Source organism: Psammomys obesus, unplaced genomic scaffold, assembly GCF_907164565.1.
Source record: "Psammomys obesus unplaced genomic scaffold, mPsaObe1.curated_primary_1811, whole genome shotgun sequence".
Classification (NCBI taxonomy): Eukaryota; Metazoa; Chordata; class Mammalia; order Rodentia; family Muridae; genus Psammomys; species Psammomys obesus.
Genome location: NW_026585987.1, coordinates 3,065,828 through 3,081,812, shown reverse-complemented (window position 1 = coordinate 3,081,812; position 15,985 = coordinate 3,065,828). Strand labels below are relative to the sequence as shown.

Here is a 15,985-nt window from a genome sequence, read left to right as displayed (position 1 = left end):
CCCACCCCACCCCAGCCTCTTTTCTATCTCCTTCCCAACTTTGTGTCACTTTTTTCCCTTTTTCTTTTTTAATAGTGAATTAAGTCCAATTAGTGTGTATACCTGTAGGGTCATCTACTAGGGCATTGGGCAAACACCAGCATCTTGGCCCACCCCCCTCCCGACTTCCACCAACGGAAAAATGGCCTTCCCTCCACATCCATTCACTGCTGGTAGCTTCTCATCCAGGTGTCAGGATCATCAGAGTTTGACTTATACACTTGAAATTTGAAAACTATACACAGTATTGCAAAGGAGCTCTTTCTCTGTGTGTGTGTGTATGTGTGTCTCTGTCTTTCTCTCTTCCTTATAAATAAGCACAAGCGCCTGCTATGGCTTAAGAGGGAAGTAAAGATGCTTGGTAATTATAGTTTGACACTTAACATCAGCTCTCCTTAGCTTCATGCAGTTTATGTGGCTACAAATGGTATTATATTGGCTGCATGTTTTGTGTGCAAATTGTCATATTTTTTTAGGCATTACATTTAGAAAAACAATTGACAAAGTGACGACATATGTCATGGTGTGTTTCTTGGAAGCCTTTGGTGCAAAAACTGTGTAGTCATCTTTTTTATCTTCCACAGATACAGGGAAGCCTTACACTTGTGCTTGCTCAGTAGATACTTTACTGAATTGCACTAGCAAGAAAGGCTTTTTGTCCCATTTGGCAGAACTAATGTTTCTTTTTAAGTTACTAAGATAAGACTGATTTCTGTAGCTTCAAGTAGACCCATTTTTGTGTATCTTTTTACTAATGCCAGCTTAAAATACATCAGAGACCAAAATGAAAAGCATCTGTCAGTCATTCTGTGGGCTGTACCCACAGATGAATAAGAATGATTCCTTCATTTTATTGAATTCTAGGGAAGCATTATTAAAGAAAAAAATATGCCTTTCATGAAACCATCTCCCAATAAAGAATCTTTAGCCAGATGAAAAGTGATTGAAACAATGATTCAAGTTCCACGTCCTCAGTTATCTTGACTATATTGGTGGTTTTATAAAGGCTGTCTTTGAATGTTTCATGAGTAAATGTTAAAGTTAGTGTAGCTTTGGTAGATTATGTGACTGAGATAGTCGTAAAGGATGATGGTAAGGTTTAGGACTTTATGCACACATTAAAATTTCATACATGGAATTTTTTTTAATTTGATGCCCAATGTCTTGTCCCTATAATGTACAGATGTGTCTTAGTTTATTCCCTTGAAATTGGAGACAGAGAGGCACAGAAAGACTTACTTGAGGCTGTGCTGCTGAGTACTCACCGACCCAGAGATAGTCCTTAGAAGATGCCCACAATCCCAGCACTTAGAAGCTTGAGGTAGGAGGGTTCTGAGGATTCAAGAAGGATTCAAGGCCATCCTTCTGTATAGCAAATTCCAACTTAGACTTAGGTATATGGCAAATAAATTTAAATTTGGATTAAAAATAACAAATTAAATAAATAAATAAATAAGTGCAGCTGGGGAGGTGGCTTAGTGTGTAAAATAGTTTATAAGCATCAAGACCTGAGTTCAGGTCCCCAGCACCCTTGTGAAAGCTGGGTGGGGTAGCATATTCCTGTAACCCAGGTGATGCTTGAGAGACAGGCAGATCCCTGGGATGTGCTAGCCAGATGGTCTAGTCAAAATAATGACCTCTATGTCCTATGAGAACTGTCTGAAAATGACGAGCGTGACAGAGGAGGACACCTGAATTGACTTTGGACATTCACATAGGCACATACGTGTGAGTGCACACACATACACACACACACACACACACACACACACACACACACACACACACGAGAAAAATAAGAGTTTTACACTTTTTATTCATTTAACTGACCCTGAGGTTAGCTATATTTATTATCTTCATTTTACAGGTGAGGAAACAGGCAGAATAAAATAGCCCCAAGTCACACAGTGAATGAGTGGTAGAACAGGATCTAGACATTCTGGATCCAGAGACTTAGGAAGTATAGTATATTGCTCCTGGCAGGCAGTAAACTGCCTTAGGACTTTATGAGATGGAATTTGGAATGAGAAAATTGTTCTTATTTGTTGTAGGATAAACATAATGTTTTTATGAATTTTCATAGAGTTAAATATATTGAATTTTTTTTCCCAGCATGCAATGATGTTACCTGTTCTGACTCATCATATCCGATACCATCAGTGCCTAATGCACTTGGACAAGTTGATAGGATATACTTTCCAAGACCGGTGTCTACTACAGGTAAGAATTGCTATGTCACAGAACATTTCTGAAGTCACACAGTAAGGCTGAAAGAGTTCGCGCCGCAGATTATAAATGTTATAGTGGATTCTTTTTGGAGATGACAAAGATTTTTTTTGAGATACAACCAACCTTCTCCTGTTCCCTGCTCTGTGCCTTGGCTGCCTTCAAGCCCTTCCCCTCATGTTTATTTGAGGCTGTTCCTACAAAAGTACACTAATGCTGCAGCCTGTCTGTCAACAGTCAGTGTTTTCAGAATTCCCTTGTTTATGGCTTTCTACAATCCCGGATTCTAATCCTCCCCTGAAAGGGATTGGGTGTTAGGGTTGTTTTCGAAAGAGCTTGTAGCACAGGTCTGCAGGTTTGATTCTGAAGGAGCTAAGTTCCCTTAAATGTTTCATTTGGAGTATTATAAGGTGATGCCTCTGTGTTGAGTTTTTAAACTACCTTGTTTCATTGAAACCGTAGCTGGCCATGACTCATCCAAGTCATCACTTAAATTTTGGAATGAATCCTGATCATGCCAGGAATTCTTTGTCTAACTGTGGAATCCGACAGCCCAAATATGGAGACAGAAAAGTTCATCACATGCACATGCGGAAAAAAGGTTTGTTTGGGTGACTGTAAGATACTGCTGTCCCTTTGTCTTCCCTGTGCTGCTTCCTAAGGTCCAGATTCTGCCCTTCTCAGGCTGGTTCCCTGGTGGCTCTGTAATCCTTCTCTTTCCTGAATCTTATGCATATTGAGTAACATTCACTTTGGGTGGAGCTTTTTGTTTGTTTGTCTTTTGAGACAGGGTTTATGTAGTACTGGCTGTCCTGGAACTCACTCTGTGGACCAGGCTGGTCTCGAACTCACAAAGATTTGGCCGCCTCTGCCTCCCTGAGTACTGGGATTAAAGGCATGTGCCAACACTGCCTGGCTTATGTAGAGCTTTATAATAAAGACAGGCACATATTTTAGAAAATGTTTGTTCTTCAATTCAGTACTTGAATGCAGGTATTAAACCTCTTAATGTCAAATTGGGGTGAGGAAAATTCCTTTCTATATATCATTTGATGTTCTAAAATTATTCGTACATTATTTATTTGTATCTTTGTGTTTTTTTAAAATAGGAATTAATACTCTAATAAATATTATGTCACGCCTCGGCCAAGATGATCCAACTCCTTCAAGGTAAGTTCTTAAGGAGATTTATAAGAAGTCATGTTCATATTCTGTAATTTACTCACCTCAAGTGTACACTTTAGATGGTTGGAGAGGACATTCATAAAATTCTTCAGCTGAGGCTGTCTACTTTCAGGACATTTTCACCGTGCCAAAACAAATACCCTATGCCCACGAGTAGTCCTGGGATCCCTCAGGCTCCCCAGCCCTAAACAACCATCGCTCTTAGCTAATGTCTTTCTGAACAGTTTGAGTGAGCAGCAGCACACTCTTCTGTGGCTTACTTCCCTTGACATAACATTTGTCTGGGGCAATTATTCCTTATTTCTTATCTTCCTAAATAATATCCCATGGTGTGAAATCTAACACGTTTTGTTTATTTATTTAGTGGTTGATGGGCTCATGGGCATGTGCTTTGACTTCTGATATTTATCCAGGAATGGAATTCTGGGGTCATGTGGTAACTGTTTTATCTTTCAAGGTACTATTTTTTTGTTTATTGTTTTTGTTTTTCCTTCAGGTGGCTATAACATTTTATATTCATAACAGCAGTGTTAATGTGTTCCTCTGTCTCTTAAAAAACATTTTAATTTAAAATTTTGCTGTGTATGTAGTGTAGTGTGTGCACATACAGTGAGTGTGTTTGTACACTTGTGTGTGCACTTCCTCTCTTGGTTTCTGCCTTATTGCATTAAGACAAGCCATTGGTAGATTTTCCTTATTTCTTGATTTCACAAAAGATACCCTTATCGACATCATCTTTTTTGTTTGGCTTGGAGTCCTTGAAGAGCCTGGGGGGAAGTGAGCTGATCTCAGTGAGCTTCGCATCACGTTCTGGCTTCAGTGGAAACTATCCCTCCTTGGTTCTCGTGCTTGAATATATGGTCCCCAGCTGGTGGCACTCTTTGGAAAATTGTGGAGCCTTTAAGAAATGGCACTTTACTGGAGCAAATGGGATCCTCTGAGTAGGCCTTGAGGTTTTGTAGCCCACTTCCTGTCTATCAGTACTCCCTAGTGGCAGGTGCAATGTGAGCAGCTACTCTCTGCACCTCTTGGTGTGCCTTCCTCACCAGCATGTGCTGTATCTGTTCTTAAACTGTAAGTCATAGCAGACTCTTCTACGGTTGCTCCTTCCCAGGAAGCATGTGCTGCATACTCCTAAAAACTGAATAGAATCACATGTCTGGTTGGTCATGAGACACTGGCAGGAGGATTAGTTTGTATGTGAAGTAGAGTGGACTGTATTCTGAAGACCAGTTAAATGTATTGCTTGCGGGAAGCTTCCTTTTTATAATGGGAGGTGGGAATGTTTAATGGTGTTGGCTGTCACTCCCTGTATCTAGGCTCAAGTATACAGATAAAGCAGTTGCGTAAAAGCTGCCTTCCTCCACAGCTTCCTTTTCTGTCCTTCATACAGCTTGATGATTCGTTATTTGAAATGCTTGGCACCAGAAACATTTAAGAACATTTCAAAGTTTGAATTTTTTAAACACTTTGGAATACTGTATTGACTTTATCACTTTTGAGTAGCTCTAATCCAAAAGTCTAAGTGTTGCAAAATTCAAAAAATTTTAAGAGTACTGATATGATTGCTTGAAATGTTTTATGTTCTAGTTTTACCACTGTTATTGTGATTCAAATAATACTAAAATAAAGACAGTCTGACCAAAAGGAATTTAGTGAAGGACAGGGTTAGTTACAGTCCATTATTGAAGGAAGTCAGGGCAGCATCTGGGAAGACCTTGAAATAGAAACCACAGACAGGTTCATGTTTAATTAGCTTTCTCATACAGTTCAGAACCATCTGCCCATGAACACTGCTGCCTGCGGTGGGCTGGACCCTCTTAGACATTCCTTCATAGAAAAGATCACTGGTGTGTCTGATCTGGGCAGTTCCTCAGCTGAGACTTCCTTCTTAGGTTTAGTCTTGGCTATGTCAAGATGACAGTTCAAGCTAACTAGGACCATTGAGATAGGGAACAGTCTTATTGTTGGATTTGTAGTTTAGAGGGGCTTTGCCTGTGTGCCAGTTTTTCTCTTCAATTGGCCTGTCTCAGATTTCTTTCTTTTGAGGTTGTCTTAGCTTCAAACCCCTCCCCCCTTTTTTTTTCTCTTCAATTAAGAAGTACAAAGAAAAGCTGCATGGTGGTGGCTCAAGCTCTTAATTCCAGCACTCGGGAGGCAGAGGCAGGCAGATTTCTTGAGTCCAAGGCCAGCCTGATCTATAGAGCTAGTTCCAGGAGAGCCAAGACTACACAAAGAAACCTTGTCTTGAAAAACAAAAAGCAACGTCGACAAACAAACAAGCCAATAACACCAGTACAAGAAGAAGCAGTGCTGTGGCATTCTTTCATAGTCTGAGATTACAGAAGAACCACTTCAACAGCAGTCACACCCTGGGGCTTACACCAGCCCTGCTTTTGTTTTTACCTTTCATATTAGGGAAGCCACATGACCAGTTCTTTACACTTTTATTATATTTTCATTTAAGGGAGCAGGGCACACATACTGTGGTGTGTGTCTGTGTCTGTGTCCGTGTATCTGTGTGTGTGTAGGTCAGAGGACAGCTAGCAGGGAATGTGTTCTTCCCATCCAGCACATGGATCCAGGGGTCCAACTCAGATTATCAACCTTGCCAGCCAGTGCTTTTACTTGTTGAGCCATCCCACTGGCCTGAGATGACCAGTTATGGGTTTGTTTGTAATTTTTATTTTATATGTATGGGTGTGTTGCCAAAAAGTGTGTCTACCATGTATGTGGCTGGTCCTGGTGGAAGCCAGAAGAGTGTCAGGTCTTTTGCAATTAGAGTTATAGAAAGTTAGTTATGAGCCATCCTGTGGGTGCTGAAATCGAACCCAGGTCCTCTGAAAGAGCATCCAGTGCTGTTAGTCACTAGGCCATCTCTCTAGCTCCTCATGACTAGTTCTTAGTAGAGGAACCCTGGACAGTTCCCTGACAAAGCACATCACAGGTGACAGTACAGCATCTACGCCCACCACACTGTTGTATATCTTTTGATGGCAATCATTGCTCAAGTCGCAGGGCACCCTCCTCCTCTTCCTCTTCTATTCAAAGAGATAGGCTTTGTGGGGATGTGGCTGTCTGGTAGTGCAAGCCCGGCATTCATAACACTCTGGATTCCACTTCCAGAGAGTGTGTAGGAGTATGAGTTTGAATGTGTGTGACTATAAACCGGAGTGGAAGGAGAGAGGCCTGAAGGGGAGAGGTGGGAGTAGCTTGGCAGACAGAATGAAATCTCAAGAGTTATGTCATTTCTGGGTTTGCCATTTTGAAGCTGCAGAGTAGACAGCAGCTAAGATCTAAAACTGAGGCAGCAAAAGTAGTTAGTTAGCTGACTGCCACAGCAACCCGGAGGGAATGGGCGGAATGCTATCATGCTACCATTGACAGAGAACTAATAGCTTCTTATTCTTTGACTTCTCCTGTGAGTATATGGTTTTTGTGGATGTGGAGTTGACCTCACGTGTCTGAAATGAAAGAGGCCCCTGGCCTCGCTGCAGGGTCTGCTGTGTGGCGGCCGCTCTTATGCCTGCAGCCGTGTGGCCACAGAAGCCGGGCTTAAGAAGCTTCGTGCAAATTTAATTCAGCAGATTTTTATCCAGAGACTTTTAGTTTGAGGCAGTTTGTAGGCATTTTAGGGGATCCAAAGCCAACTACCACAAAACCCCCACTCATCGGGGAGGCTTGATTGCCTAGGGTTGGATGAGAATCCTAGAAACCTGAATTATATAGGAGAGACTCTGATAAGTGCTTTAGTGGAGATCAAAAAGTGAAGCGTGCAAACTGCCACGGGGCTCAGGATAGATCAGGCAGTTGTTTCGGGATTATAGGTCAGTTTTGTACTGTGCACTTGAATAATTGAGTTGACTTTTAACTGTTTGCCCTGTTCTTTGTTTGCTTCTTAGTTGCTGTTATAAATGGGATGCAGTTGTCTTTGCTTTTTGGAAGCGTTTGCTTATCTTTGAAGCAGTCTTCCCAGGAGTCTTAAGAATTGCTGGTTAGATCTCAAGCAAGAGGTTCTGTAGAGAATGTTTCTAATACTGATCGAGGGAAGAAGAAGGAAGGCACCCAAGCCAGAATTTCGGTCTACTAAGTCAGAACTTTCCTTCCGGTCCCCTGGACCCTCTGCCTACCCTGCAGTACAATTATGATTGGCTGGCCACATTCTGCCTGTTTGCCCTGGAGCTGCTGTTGTATTAGACATCTTAATAACCCTGAGCCTCGGTTTAAGATCTTAGCAGTTGTCTGTTCTGGAGCTTTCACCAACTGAGCAAAGGCTAAGCCACCTCCTGGCAGTCACAACTCATGTGACCAGGCCCTGGACTATGTTTACAGGCATGTCTTCTTCATGTGGAGAGCCGCAGGCTCTCTGAGTTGTCAGGCATTTTTTCTTCCTCACATGCCGGTTGTCATTTTACTTCTGGAATGCCCAGATGGCCTCATGAAATCCTGCTGGTGTTTCTTCCATGATACATGTGTTGTTCTTTTGAGTATTCTGATCATGCTACAGAGCTAATATTCTTTATTAGACAGTGAGGGTTTTGAAGGTTCATGGTCTTGCTCTTTTTCCCCCCTTTTCATCTTGTAGCCAGTTCTTTTCACAGAGAAGATTCTTCAGTAAGTAAGTATTAAAGCAAAGAATTACTGTTCACAATAAATAATATTTGTGTGTGTGGTATGTGTGTGTACATCTGTGTACAGATGCACATGCCTCTGTGTGTGTGTGTAAGCCAAAGGTCAGAGTCTACCTCTGTTACTCTCTACCCAGCATTGTTCACATGATGGGGACAAATCCTGTGGGCCTGAGATCTGATGAGGCTGTGGCGTCTTCTCTCCTTTCCTCAAATGCAGGTACTTACAGTGAGAGAAGTTCCTAAGGATGGTAGGAGTTTCCCTTGACCTTTAAGGTTCCTATAGATCTGCCTAATAAGTCACTGCTTGAGACTCTGAGAAAATATTGTGTGTAAATTCTTGGATTTGGCTCATGCCAAAACAGTTTTGTATGGAATAAATGGCACCCTAGACTGTGTGCTGGTGTAGGAAGATTATGTATTTTTTATGAGGTGCATTGAATTCCTTAGACAAATTTTGAGGTATGATTGTGACAGTTGGTCTTAATTTCATAATGCCTCTGTCAATTCAGTTCTCAAAATGAGACTGTTCACTGCTCTGCAAACATCTTACCCTGGATCTTGTTTTATTGGTGAAGAAGCTTGTTAAAGTATAAATAGTGGAAGGGACAGAAGGCTTTCTGTTGCTGTGAGCATTGGTAGCTTACTTACCCTGTGTCTTTGTTGCTTGTTAAACTGCTGTGACAAAACACCATGACCAAGGCAACTTATAAACGGCAGTGTTTGATTTGAGGCTCTCAGTTCTAGAGGGTGAGGCCATGACGGTTTTGATGGGATCATGGCAGCCAGGGGTCATGGTGCTGGAACCGTAGAAGAGAGAACTCACTAAGAATAGTATGTATAGGCTTCTGAAACCTTAAAGTCCACCCTCAGTGACACATGTCCTCCAATAAGCCACTCCTCCTAGTACTTCCCAAATAGTTCCACCAGCTGGGGATCAAGTGTTCAAATTTATGAGCCTAGGGGGGCCATTCTCATTCAAACCACCACACTCTGTCCCTTTTCTAGAAAAACTGTTGGATTAGTTGTTGACCAGCATAATAGTATCTAGAATGGAATTCACTCCCCATTTTTGGTTTATGTAAATATAAACCATCAACTGAGGTTTTCAGGATGACTTTGTTATAGATGTTGCTTTATCATATAGATAAAGTATAATAGATAAAGTATAATCTGTGTACTGGGGAGAGGATTAATCATGGTGATGAGGGGCATCATCAGGCCAGATTTCATAGAATTTCCTGAACCCTTGAGGGAAGAGGGGTAGAGAGTGGAAAGTTCTAGGGAGGGAGAAAGCCTGGCTTAAAGAGGGGCAGTAACTGGACTATTCCATGCAGTACTCCTTGTAGAGATCTAGCAGTTTGGAACAGGATGCCAACACACAGGTGGGTGAGGATAGCAGCAGGTAGTGAGGTAGCAAATAGGTTAGGCCTGTTTTAAAGGACTAGACAGTAAGTTGAGTGAGGAGGTAAGATGCTGTCTCGGGACCTCTTCTAGAATGCATTCTCCTTTCTCTGATTCTCCCAATAGCAGCATGGAAATTGTGTGCCAGAACCCTGACTTCTCTGGAAGCTTTTTAGTTTTGTTTCTAGGGGAAAAGCGTTAGGCTTGGAAGTTGGAGCCATGTAGTATGGTGGGATGAAACCCGTTCTCTTTTCTCTTAGTCCCTTTACTATTGCTATGAAGAGACACCATGACTAAAGCAACTCTTACGAAAGAAAGCATTTAGTTGGGGGCTTGTCTACAGTTTTCAGAGTTCAGTTCATTGTCATTATGATGAGGAGCATGGTATCTTGCAGACAGGTGCTAGAACAGTAGCTAAGAGCTGCATCCTGATCATAGGCAGAGACAGAGAGACAGACAGATGTTGGACCTGGCATGGACTTTTGAAACCTAAAGCCCCACCCCTTCTCTAACAAGGCCACACCTCCTAACCTTATAATCCTTTCAAATAGGGCCACTCCCTAAGCATTCAAATATACTATCCTTTCAAATAAGAGCCACCCTTATTCACCACCACACCTTCCTACTAGGTGGAACCTGGGTGATTTCAGGATAAGAAAAAGATAGGGTAGTCATTGCTCTTGAGTATGAGAGGTAAGGCTATGAGGTGTTGGATTACTCAGTGAACTAACTCTAAAGTTTCCCTTTTTGAAGAGATAGGGAAGGAAAGTATATATATATATATATATATATATATATATATAGGAGGTTTTTGTTTGTTTTGTTTTTTGGTTTTTTTTTTAAATAAAAGTTTTTAAAATTATATTTATCTAGTGTGTGTGTCCCTGTCATGTCACATACATGGAGATCTATGAATAGTTTGTCTAGAGTTATTCTTTCCTTTTACCATGTAGGCCCTGGGATTTATAATTACGTGATCAGGCTTCCTAGCAACAGGTTTACCTATTGAGTCATTTCACTGACTCTAAATGTGCTGTCTTAAATGATCTTTTAAATTTTCTTTGTAGGATTAATCACAACGAAAGGCTGGAGTTCCTGGGAGATGCTGTTGTGGAGTTTCTGACCAGGTAAGGAGGTCTCCTCGCCCCGCCCTAGTAATCATGTTTGATAGGTTGCATACTTATGTTACTTCCTCTGTAATTAGCCAAGCAAGACATTGAAACACCGTGTATTTTCTCTTCTGGAAAGCTTAAAAGCCACATGTCTGTGGCTCTCAGCCTGACAACTGCTCTTGCTGCTGCTGTAATGAGTGAGATTACAAGATGAAAGGCTGGTGTCTCTGTCCTGTCAAGCATGTGTTAAAGTTGCTTACAGCCACAGGAGATCAGCTGGTCCTGGTCTAGATGCTTCAGAGCTTATATTCCATTTGAAAGGGAAAGGATGATATTTTAAAATGTCATTTCATCTTCCAGGATTTGCCTTTGATCCTGTTCTGTCTTTCTAATCTTGAGGGAAGTAAAGCTTACAAGTAATTTTAATGACTAGGGGTGTGCATGTATAGTGTGTGTGTGTGTGTGTGTGTGTGTATGTGTGTGTGTGTGTGTGTGTGTGTTTTAACACATTTTATTGATGGTAGGCGCTGGAAAATGTGTTTTGTCCATGCTCACAATCTTTTTCTTAAGGGAGGTGACACTTGCTTCCCTTGGAAGAATCTTGAACTATTTTTATTCTTTAGGTCAGTTGTTTTCCTAAGAAGGACATAAAGAGAAGGGGCCATTTCCTAATACTCCAAGACTTAAGTGAGCTTAGCTGTACTCATAGACAGCAGGTTTGATGAAATGGTGTGCCAAGGAGAGGGCAGCTGCAGTTGTGACCCAGCGCGGTTTTCTGTGTGGGCTTTTACCCTTGAGTTCCCTTCACTCACCATTGCATAGAACCTGCCATAGTGTCACTGCTCTGCTCCTGGCTGCTGTGTTTCCGGACACTTTACCACTGCATTGCTAATCCAGGCTTCCTGGGATTGTTTTCAGGGGCCACCCGTAATCATAGGCAGCGAAAATCATCTGTTTATAGTCCCAAGTATGGACTTTCAGATTTTCAGGCTTTCACTTTGCTCTCACTAGTCATTAAAGTGTTACGGATTGTGTCTTTATCAGATTTCAAAGGAATCTTTTCATTGGCCTTTGCTTTTTGAGCTATGGTCTTAACTGTCTAGCCCTGACAGGTGTAGAACCTGCCATGTACTTTGAACTTGTGGTGATTCTCTTGTCTTATCTCTCGAATGCTAAGGATTATGGATGTGAGTCCTAATGTCTGTCTCCAGAGAAATGTTTTAATGGGAATATATATAGACATATGAGTAAATGTTGCTTTTAGTGCGTTTGTGAATAATTCACTCTTTAGGTTACTTCAGTTCTACTAGTATCCTGCAGATGCGGTGTCACCTCTGTCTCTGCATTGAAGAGCCACAGACAGTTTTGTGATGCGTATTTATATGCTCGATTGTTCCCCCCCAACCCCCCCGGCAGTGTCCACCTGTACTATCTGTTTCCCAGTTTGGAAGAAGGAGGCTTGGCAACCTATCGGACTGCCATCGTTCAGAATCAGCACCTCGCCATGCTTGCAAAGGTATTGTCAGCCATCTGAAGTGACTGAGTAGAGTCTGGCACTGACTTCTGGAGGCCACAGAAGTGTGCAGCTGAAAGAACCATTCTTGAGAGTATATTGGGGAAACATATTTAATAGACCAGACCATAGTGGGGTTTTTGTTTGCTTGCTTGTTTTGGTCTGTACCTTTGTGAATTTCACCAGCAGCTAATGAACTCCACAGTGAGGTAACCTGAGAACAGATGAGGAAGAAACTGACAGATGTACATGAGCAGGCTAAACATTTGGGGGGAAAGTAACATGGTAGCAAAGCAAAAGAAATGAAATATTTTGTATAATATTTCTGTATTACATTTGTTTATTAATTTATGTGAACAGACAGAATTATAGATCTGAACAGAATACTTCAGACACTTCCCATCCAAAAGGAAAACTTTTTAGACCTTTGAGAATCTCTAAATCATGAATCCCATTAATTAAGATTTTGGATTTAGGTGGTCTGCCTGCCTTCTTGACTTGGCTGAGTGGCTAACAGAACCTCTGCTTAACTCAGACTCCTGCTCGATTTTCTACCCTGGTCTGCTCTGCTGTTTCTGTTTACTGTGATGGCTTGTAGTGGTATCTTGTAGCAATAGGAACATGGACGCTTTGGCTGACCCCGTTAGGCTTCTGCCCATCTCTTTTTTTATGTATGGGGTGGCAGTAAGTGAGCTGTTTTCTTCCCAAGCCTCAGCTCTCTTGTTTATGAGGTGGGAACCACATTGTTTCCACTACACATGAGAATTAAATAAGATTAGAGTTTTCATGAGTCTGTTTAGAGTGGGTTTTGTGACCCTTGTTGATAGAAATCACAAAGATGGCAATAAATTTACAGTAGCTAGATATTTTTAGTGTTAATCATTATTCTAATGATAAATTTTCATATTTTATAGGCCTTTGAGTTTATGCAACATGAGAAAGAATGATTTTTAAGACCTTTGATGTCAGTGTCTACTGAAAAAGCTTTCTTTTGCTTTTGCCTTAAGTGGTTTCTTTTCCAACCTTTTCATTTTGATATAAAAGTTGGAAAAGAGTAGTTTTGTGAATGGCTTGTTGATTTGATTATGTCAAGATATTAATAAAATTAAAAACCTAGCAAAATATTGCCTATGATTTTTGTGTTAGCAAGAAAGCATTGTTTTATTTTGTGTAGTACCATCACAGTTACAATGATAGGCTATAAAATACCTTGAATGTAAATGAGACTACCTAATGGAAAACTATAAGCAACTAGGTAAACTAACTTGATTTTAGCAGCCTTCCAGTGAGAGAAATCCACGTGCTATTTAAAACTGTTATGGTGTTTTAGTTGGTTTTTCAAATACTTCCTGGTAGTTCATATTCATGATTGGAAGTACATAGTATTCAAGAGCTGTCAGCCCATCCATCTATGTTTTCCTTTCAGTTTGTGTCATAGTGAAACTGCTCAACTGTTCTTCAGACACAGCCATGACAGTGGGGGAAATATTTACCATGTGTAGGAAATTGTAGCCATGTGTAGCCTGAAACCAAGTCATTACATAACACATTGGCTGCTTCACAGAGCCATGAACAATGACTGACTGGCCAATCTCTCCCTTTAGGGATTGCCTTAAAGTTTTATTTCAACAAATCCACCCTAGCACAGTTCTGTGACTTGGAATTAAAGTGCTTAAAATACGGAGTCTACAGCTATATCCTTTACTTTGATTTCTGGAGTTACTTATGTCTTATCATAATAGACAATTAAATATAAGTCTTCGTAGGAGCAGACAAATGTAGGAGCACATGATAAGTGACTATCTTCTAACAAAGTTCCGCAGACTGAAATTAGATGATTGGTCCCCTGTCACCTGGCTTCCCTGCCGCATTTGTCTCAGAAGGCCATGGTGGTCCCACCTTTTTCTAGAGCAGTGGCCCTGCAACTGCTGGGGAGTGACCACTGCTGTGACTCTTAACTGCTTCAGCCCTAGTGCTCACTCTCCTTTAAGAGGTCTACTGACGCCTGCATAGAAAAGCATGGATAAGAGACGGGGGAGTGTGAACAGTCGGAAATTCTCAGCACTCAGAATAGTTGTTCATAGCATAGAAGTGCAGTTTGCAGTCTGCTCTCAACAAGGACTCCAGAGATAGCAAGCAATTGTATTTTCCCAGTGAGCCTGGGAAACAGATGAAGTTTACATATTTTAGTATAAACTCTGGCACTTTGGGATCAAGTGTTTTTTGTTTCTTAAGGAACTTTCTGCTGTTATATTTGTGGTAGTCAAAGCTGATTTGAGTATATTTTCTACTCCAGATTCTTAGGCAGTGTTTCCAATATAAGTGGGTGTGGATGCTTAGGGTAGAGAGTGAGACATAGAATCTGAATGTCTAATCCAAAGACGGGTGAAATTCCAACTGGGTTAGCTTGTTCACTGGCGTGTATCTTATTCCACATTATGTTTCCTACTTTGTTTAGTAAGTATTTTAAATTTTAACTTTATGGAAATGGAAACATATTTATCACATTTATGTAATATTTGTATTTTTATTAAAATATCCCTTCAGTCTCAGGAATTTTATAAGGAAACATTTATTTGTTTGGGTTTAGCTCTGAAAGGTCTTATATTTAATTGTACATTCGGATATGAGTAGATGTGGAAACCAATGTAAAGGTCCGGGCGTGGTGGTGGAAGCCAGGTCTGAATTAGAAGGTGAAGAGAGCTAAACCACCCATGGGCACACAGTGAGACTCTGTCTTCCAAAAATAAAGGGAAGATAAGGGTAAGGCTATCAAATGTAAACAACTATAAAAGAAGTAGAAACTAATGGGTTGGTAAGTCCTATTACTAATACTGGGTCAGACATTTTTTAAGACTATATCCATAAAGAAAATACTGTTAAATCCAGATGATATAAAACTTTTAAGATTAATCCATCAATTATGTGGCAAGACTTAGTGTGCCCAAGAGAGGTGGGTGTGAGAGTCTCTTAGAAGGGATGTGTGTACAAAACACAGAGCTCCTCAAATTGTCACCCAGCTAAATATTTGTAGCTGAAAGTATTTTTGAAGTCCTCACTTGTTCTGTGTAGTACAGATGTCATCTGTGTCCTGTTACTCTGTATCAAAGAGGCAAGACTCTTGGTTAGGCCATTGAGTTAGGTTTGTGTCCTCCAGGTGAATCCAGACATCCCTGTCCTTGTAGCAGCATCTTTTTCAGTACAGTCTCATACTTTGTTTGCACTTGGATCCAGTCGTTTCTGAAAATCTGACTGTTGAAATTTGGGCACTACTTCAGCTGGTCAGGACTGAACCATGAGGATTTCTAGTGAATGGTAGACTAAGCTCCTGATAAGCCAGCATAAGATCAGTGCGTTTTCCCATCACACCTTTCCCCATGAGATACAGGGTTATTTTGGCAAGCAGTCTCACTTTCTGTCATTTGGATTTTGTAGAAGCTTGAACTGGATCGATTCATGCTATATGCCCACGGGCCCGACCTATGCAGAGAATCAGACCTCCGACATGCAATGGCCAATTGTTTTGAAGCATTGATAGGTAATTTCCCTTTAAAATCTTCCTTTTGGGTGTAATGAACTTGTTGGAGAGTGCGTGAAAGTTGGTGTAGAAGCTGTCAGTAGAATCACTTGTTCCTGAAGCATGCAAGCACCCACCACATTGTTCTGTCATTATTTCAGTGTCTCCGAGGGATCAGTTATGTTTCCTAGTTATTGAGTTCATGGTATCTGATGTCATGCTTAGTGTTTTTTAATTGAAGTGAATTTATATGTAGATAGATTGTTTTTTAGTTTTGATACACACACACACACACACACACACAATGGGACCTAAGTCAGTGTGGCTTTTGAATATGTTTTAAATTGCTAACAAGCTTTTC

At 41.0% G+C, this 15,985-nt stretch overlaps 1 protein-coding gene across 2 annotated transcripts in view; it reads left to right on the top strand.

Moving 5' to 3' along the window:
- The window catches only part of Drosha (drosha ribonuclease III), a 108,726-nt gene that overhangs the window by 63,049 nt on the left and 29,692 nt on the right, over positions 1-15,985 (top strand). For both annotated transcript variants that reach the window (XM_055601080.1, XM_055601079.1), the window contains exons 20-25: positions 2,152-2,259; positions 2,728-2,866; positions 3,375-3,435; positions 10,550-10,609; positions 12,011-12,110; positions 15,543-15,645. In XM_055601080.1, the coding sequence (XP_055457055.1) occupies positions 2,152-2,259; positions 2,728-2,866; positions 3,375-3,435; positions 10,550-10,609; positions 12,011-12,110; positions 15,543-15,645 (571 nt within the window). The remainder of the gene's footprint in view (positions 1-2,151; positions 2,260-2,727; positions 2,867-3,374; positions 3,436-10,549; positions 10,610-12,010; positions 12,111-15,542; positions 15,646-15,985) is intronic.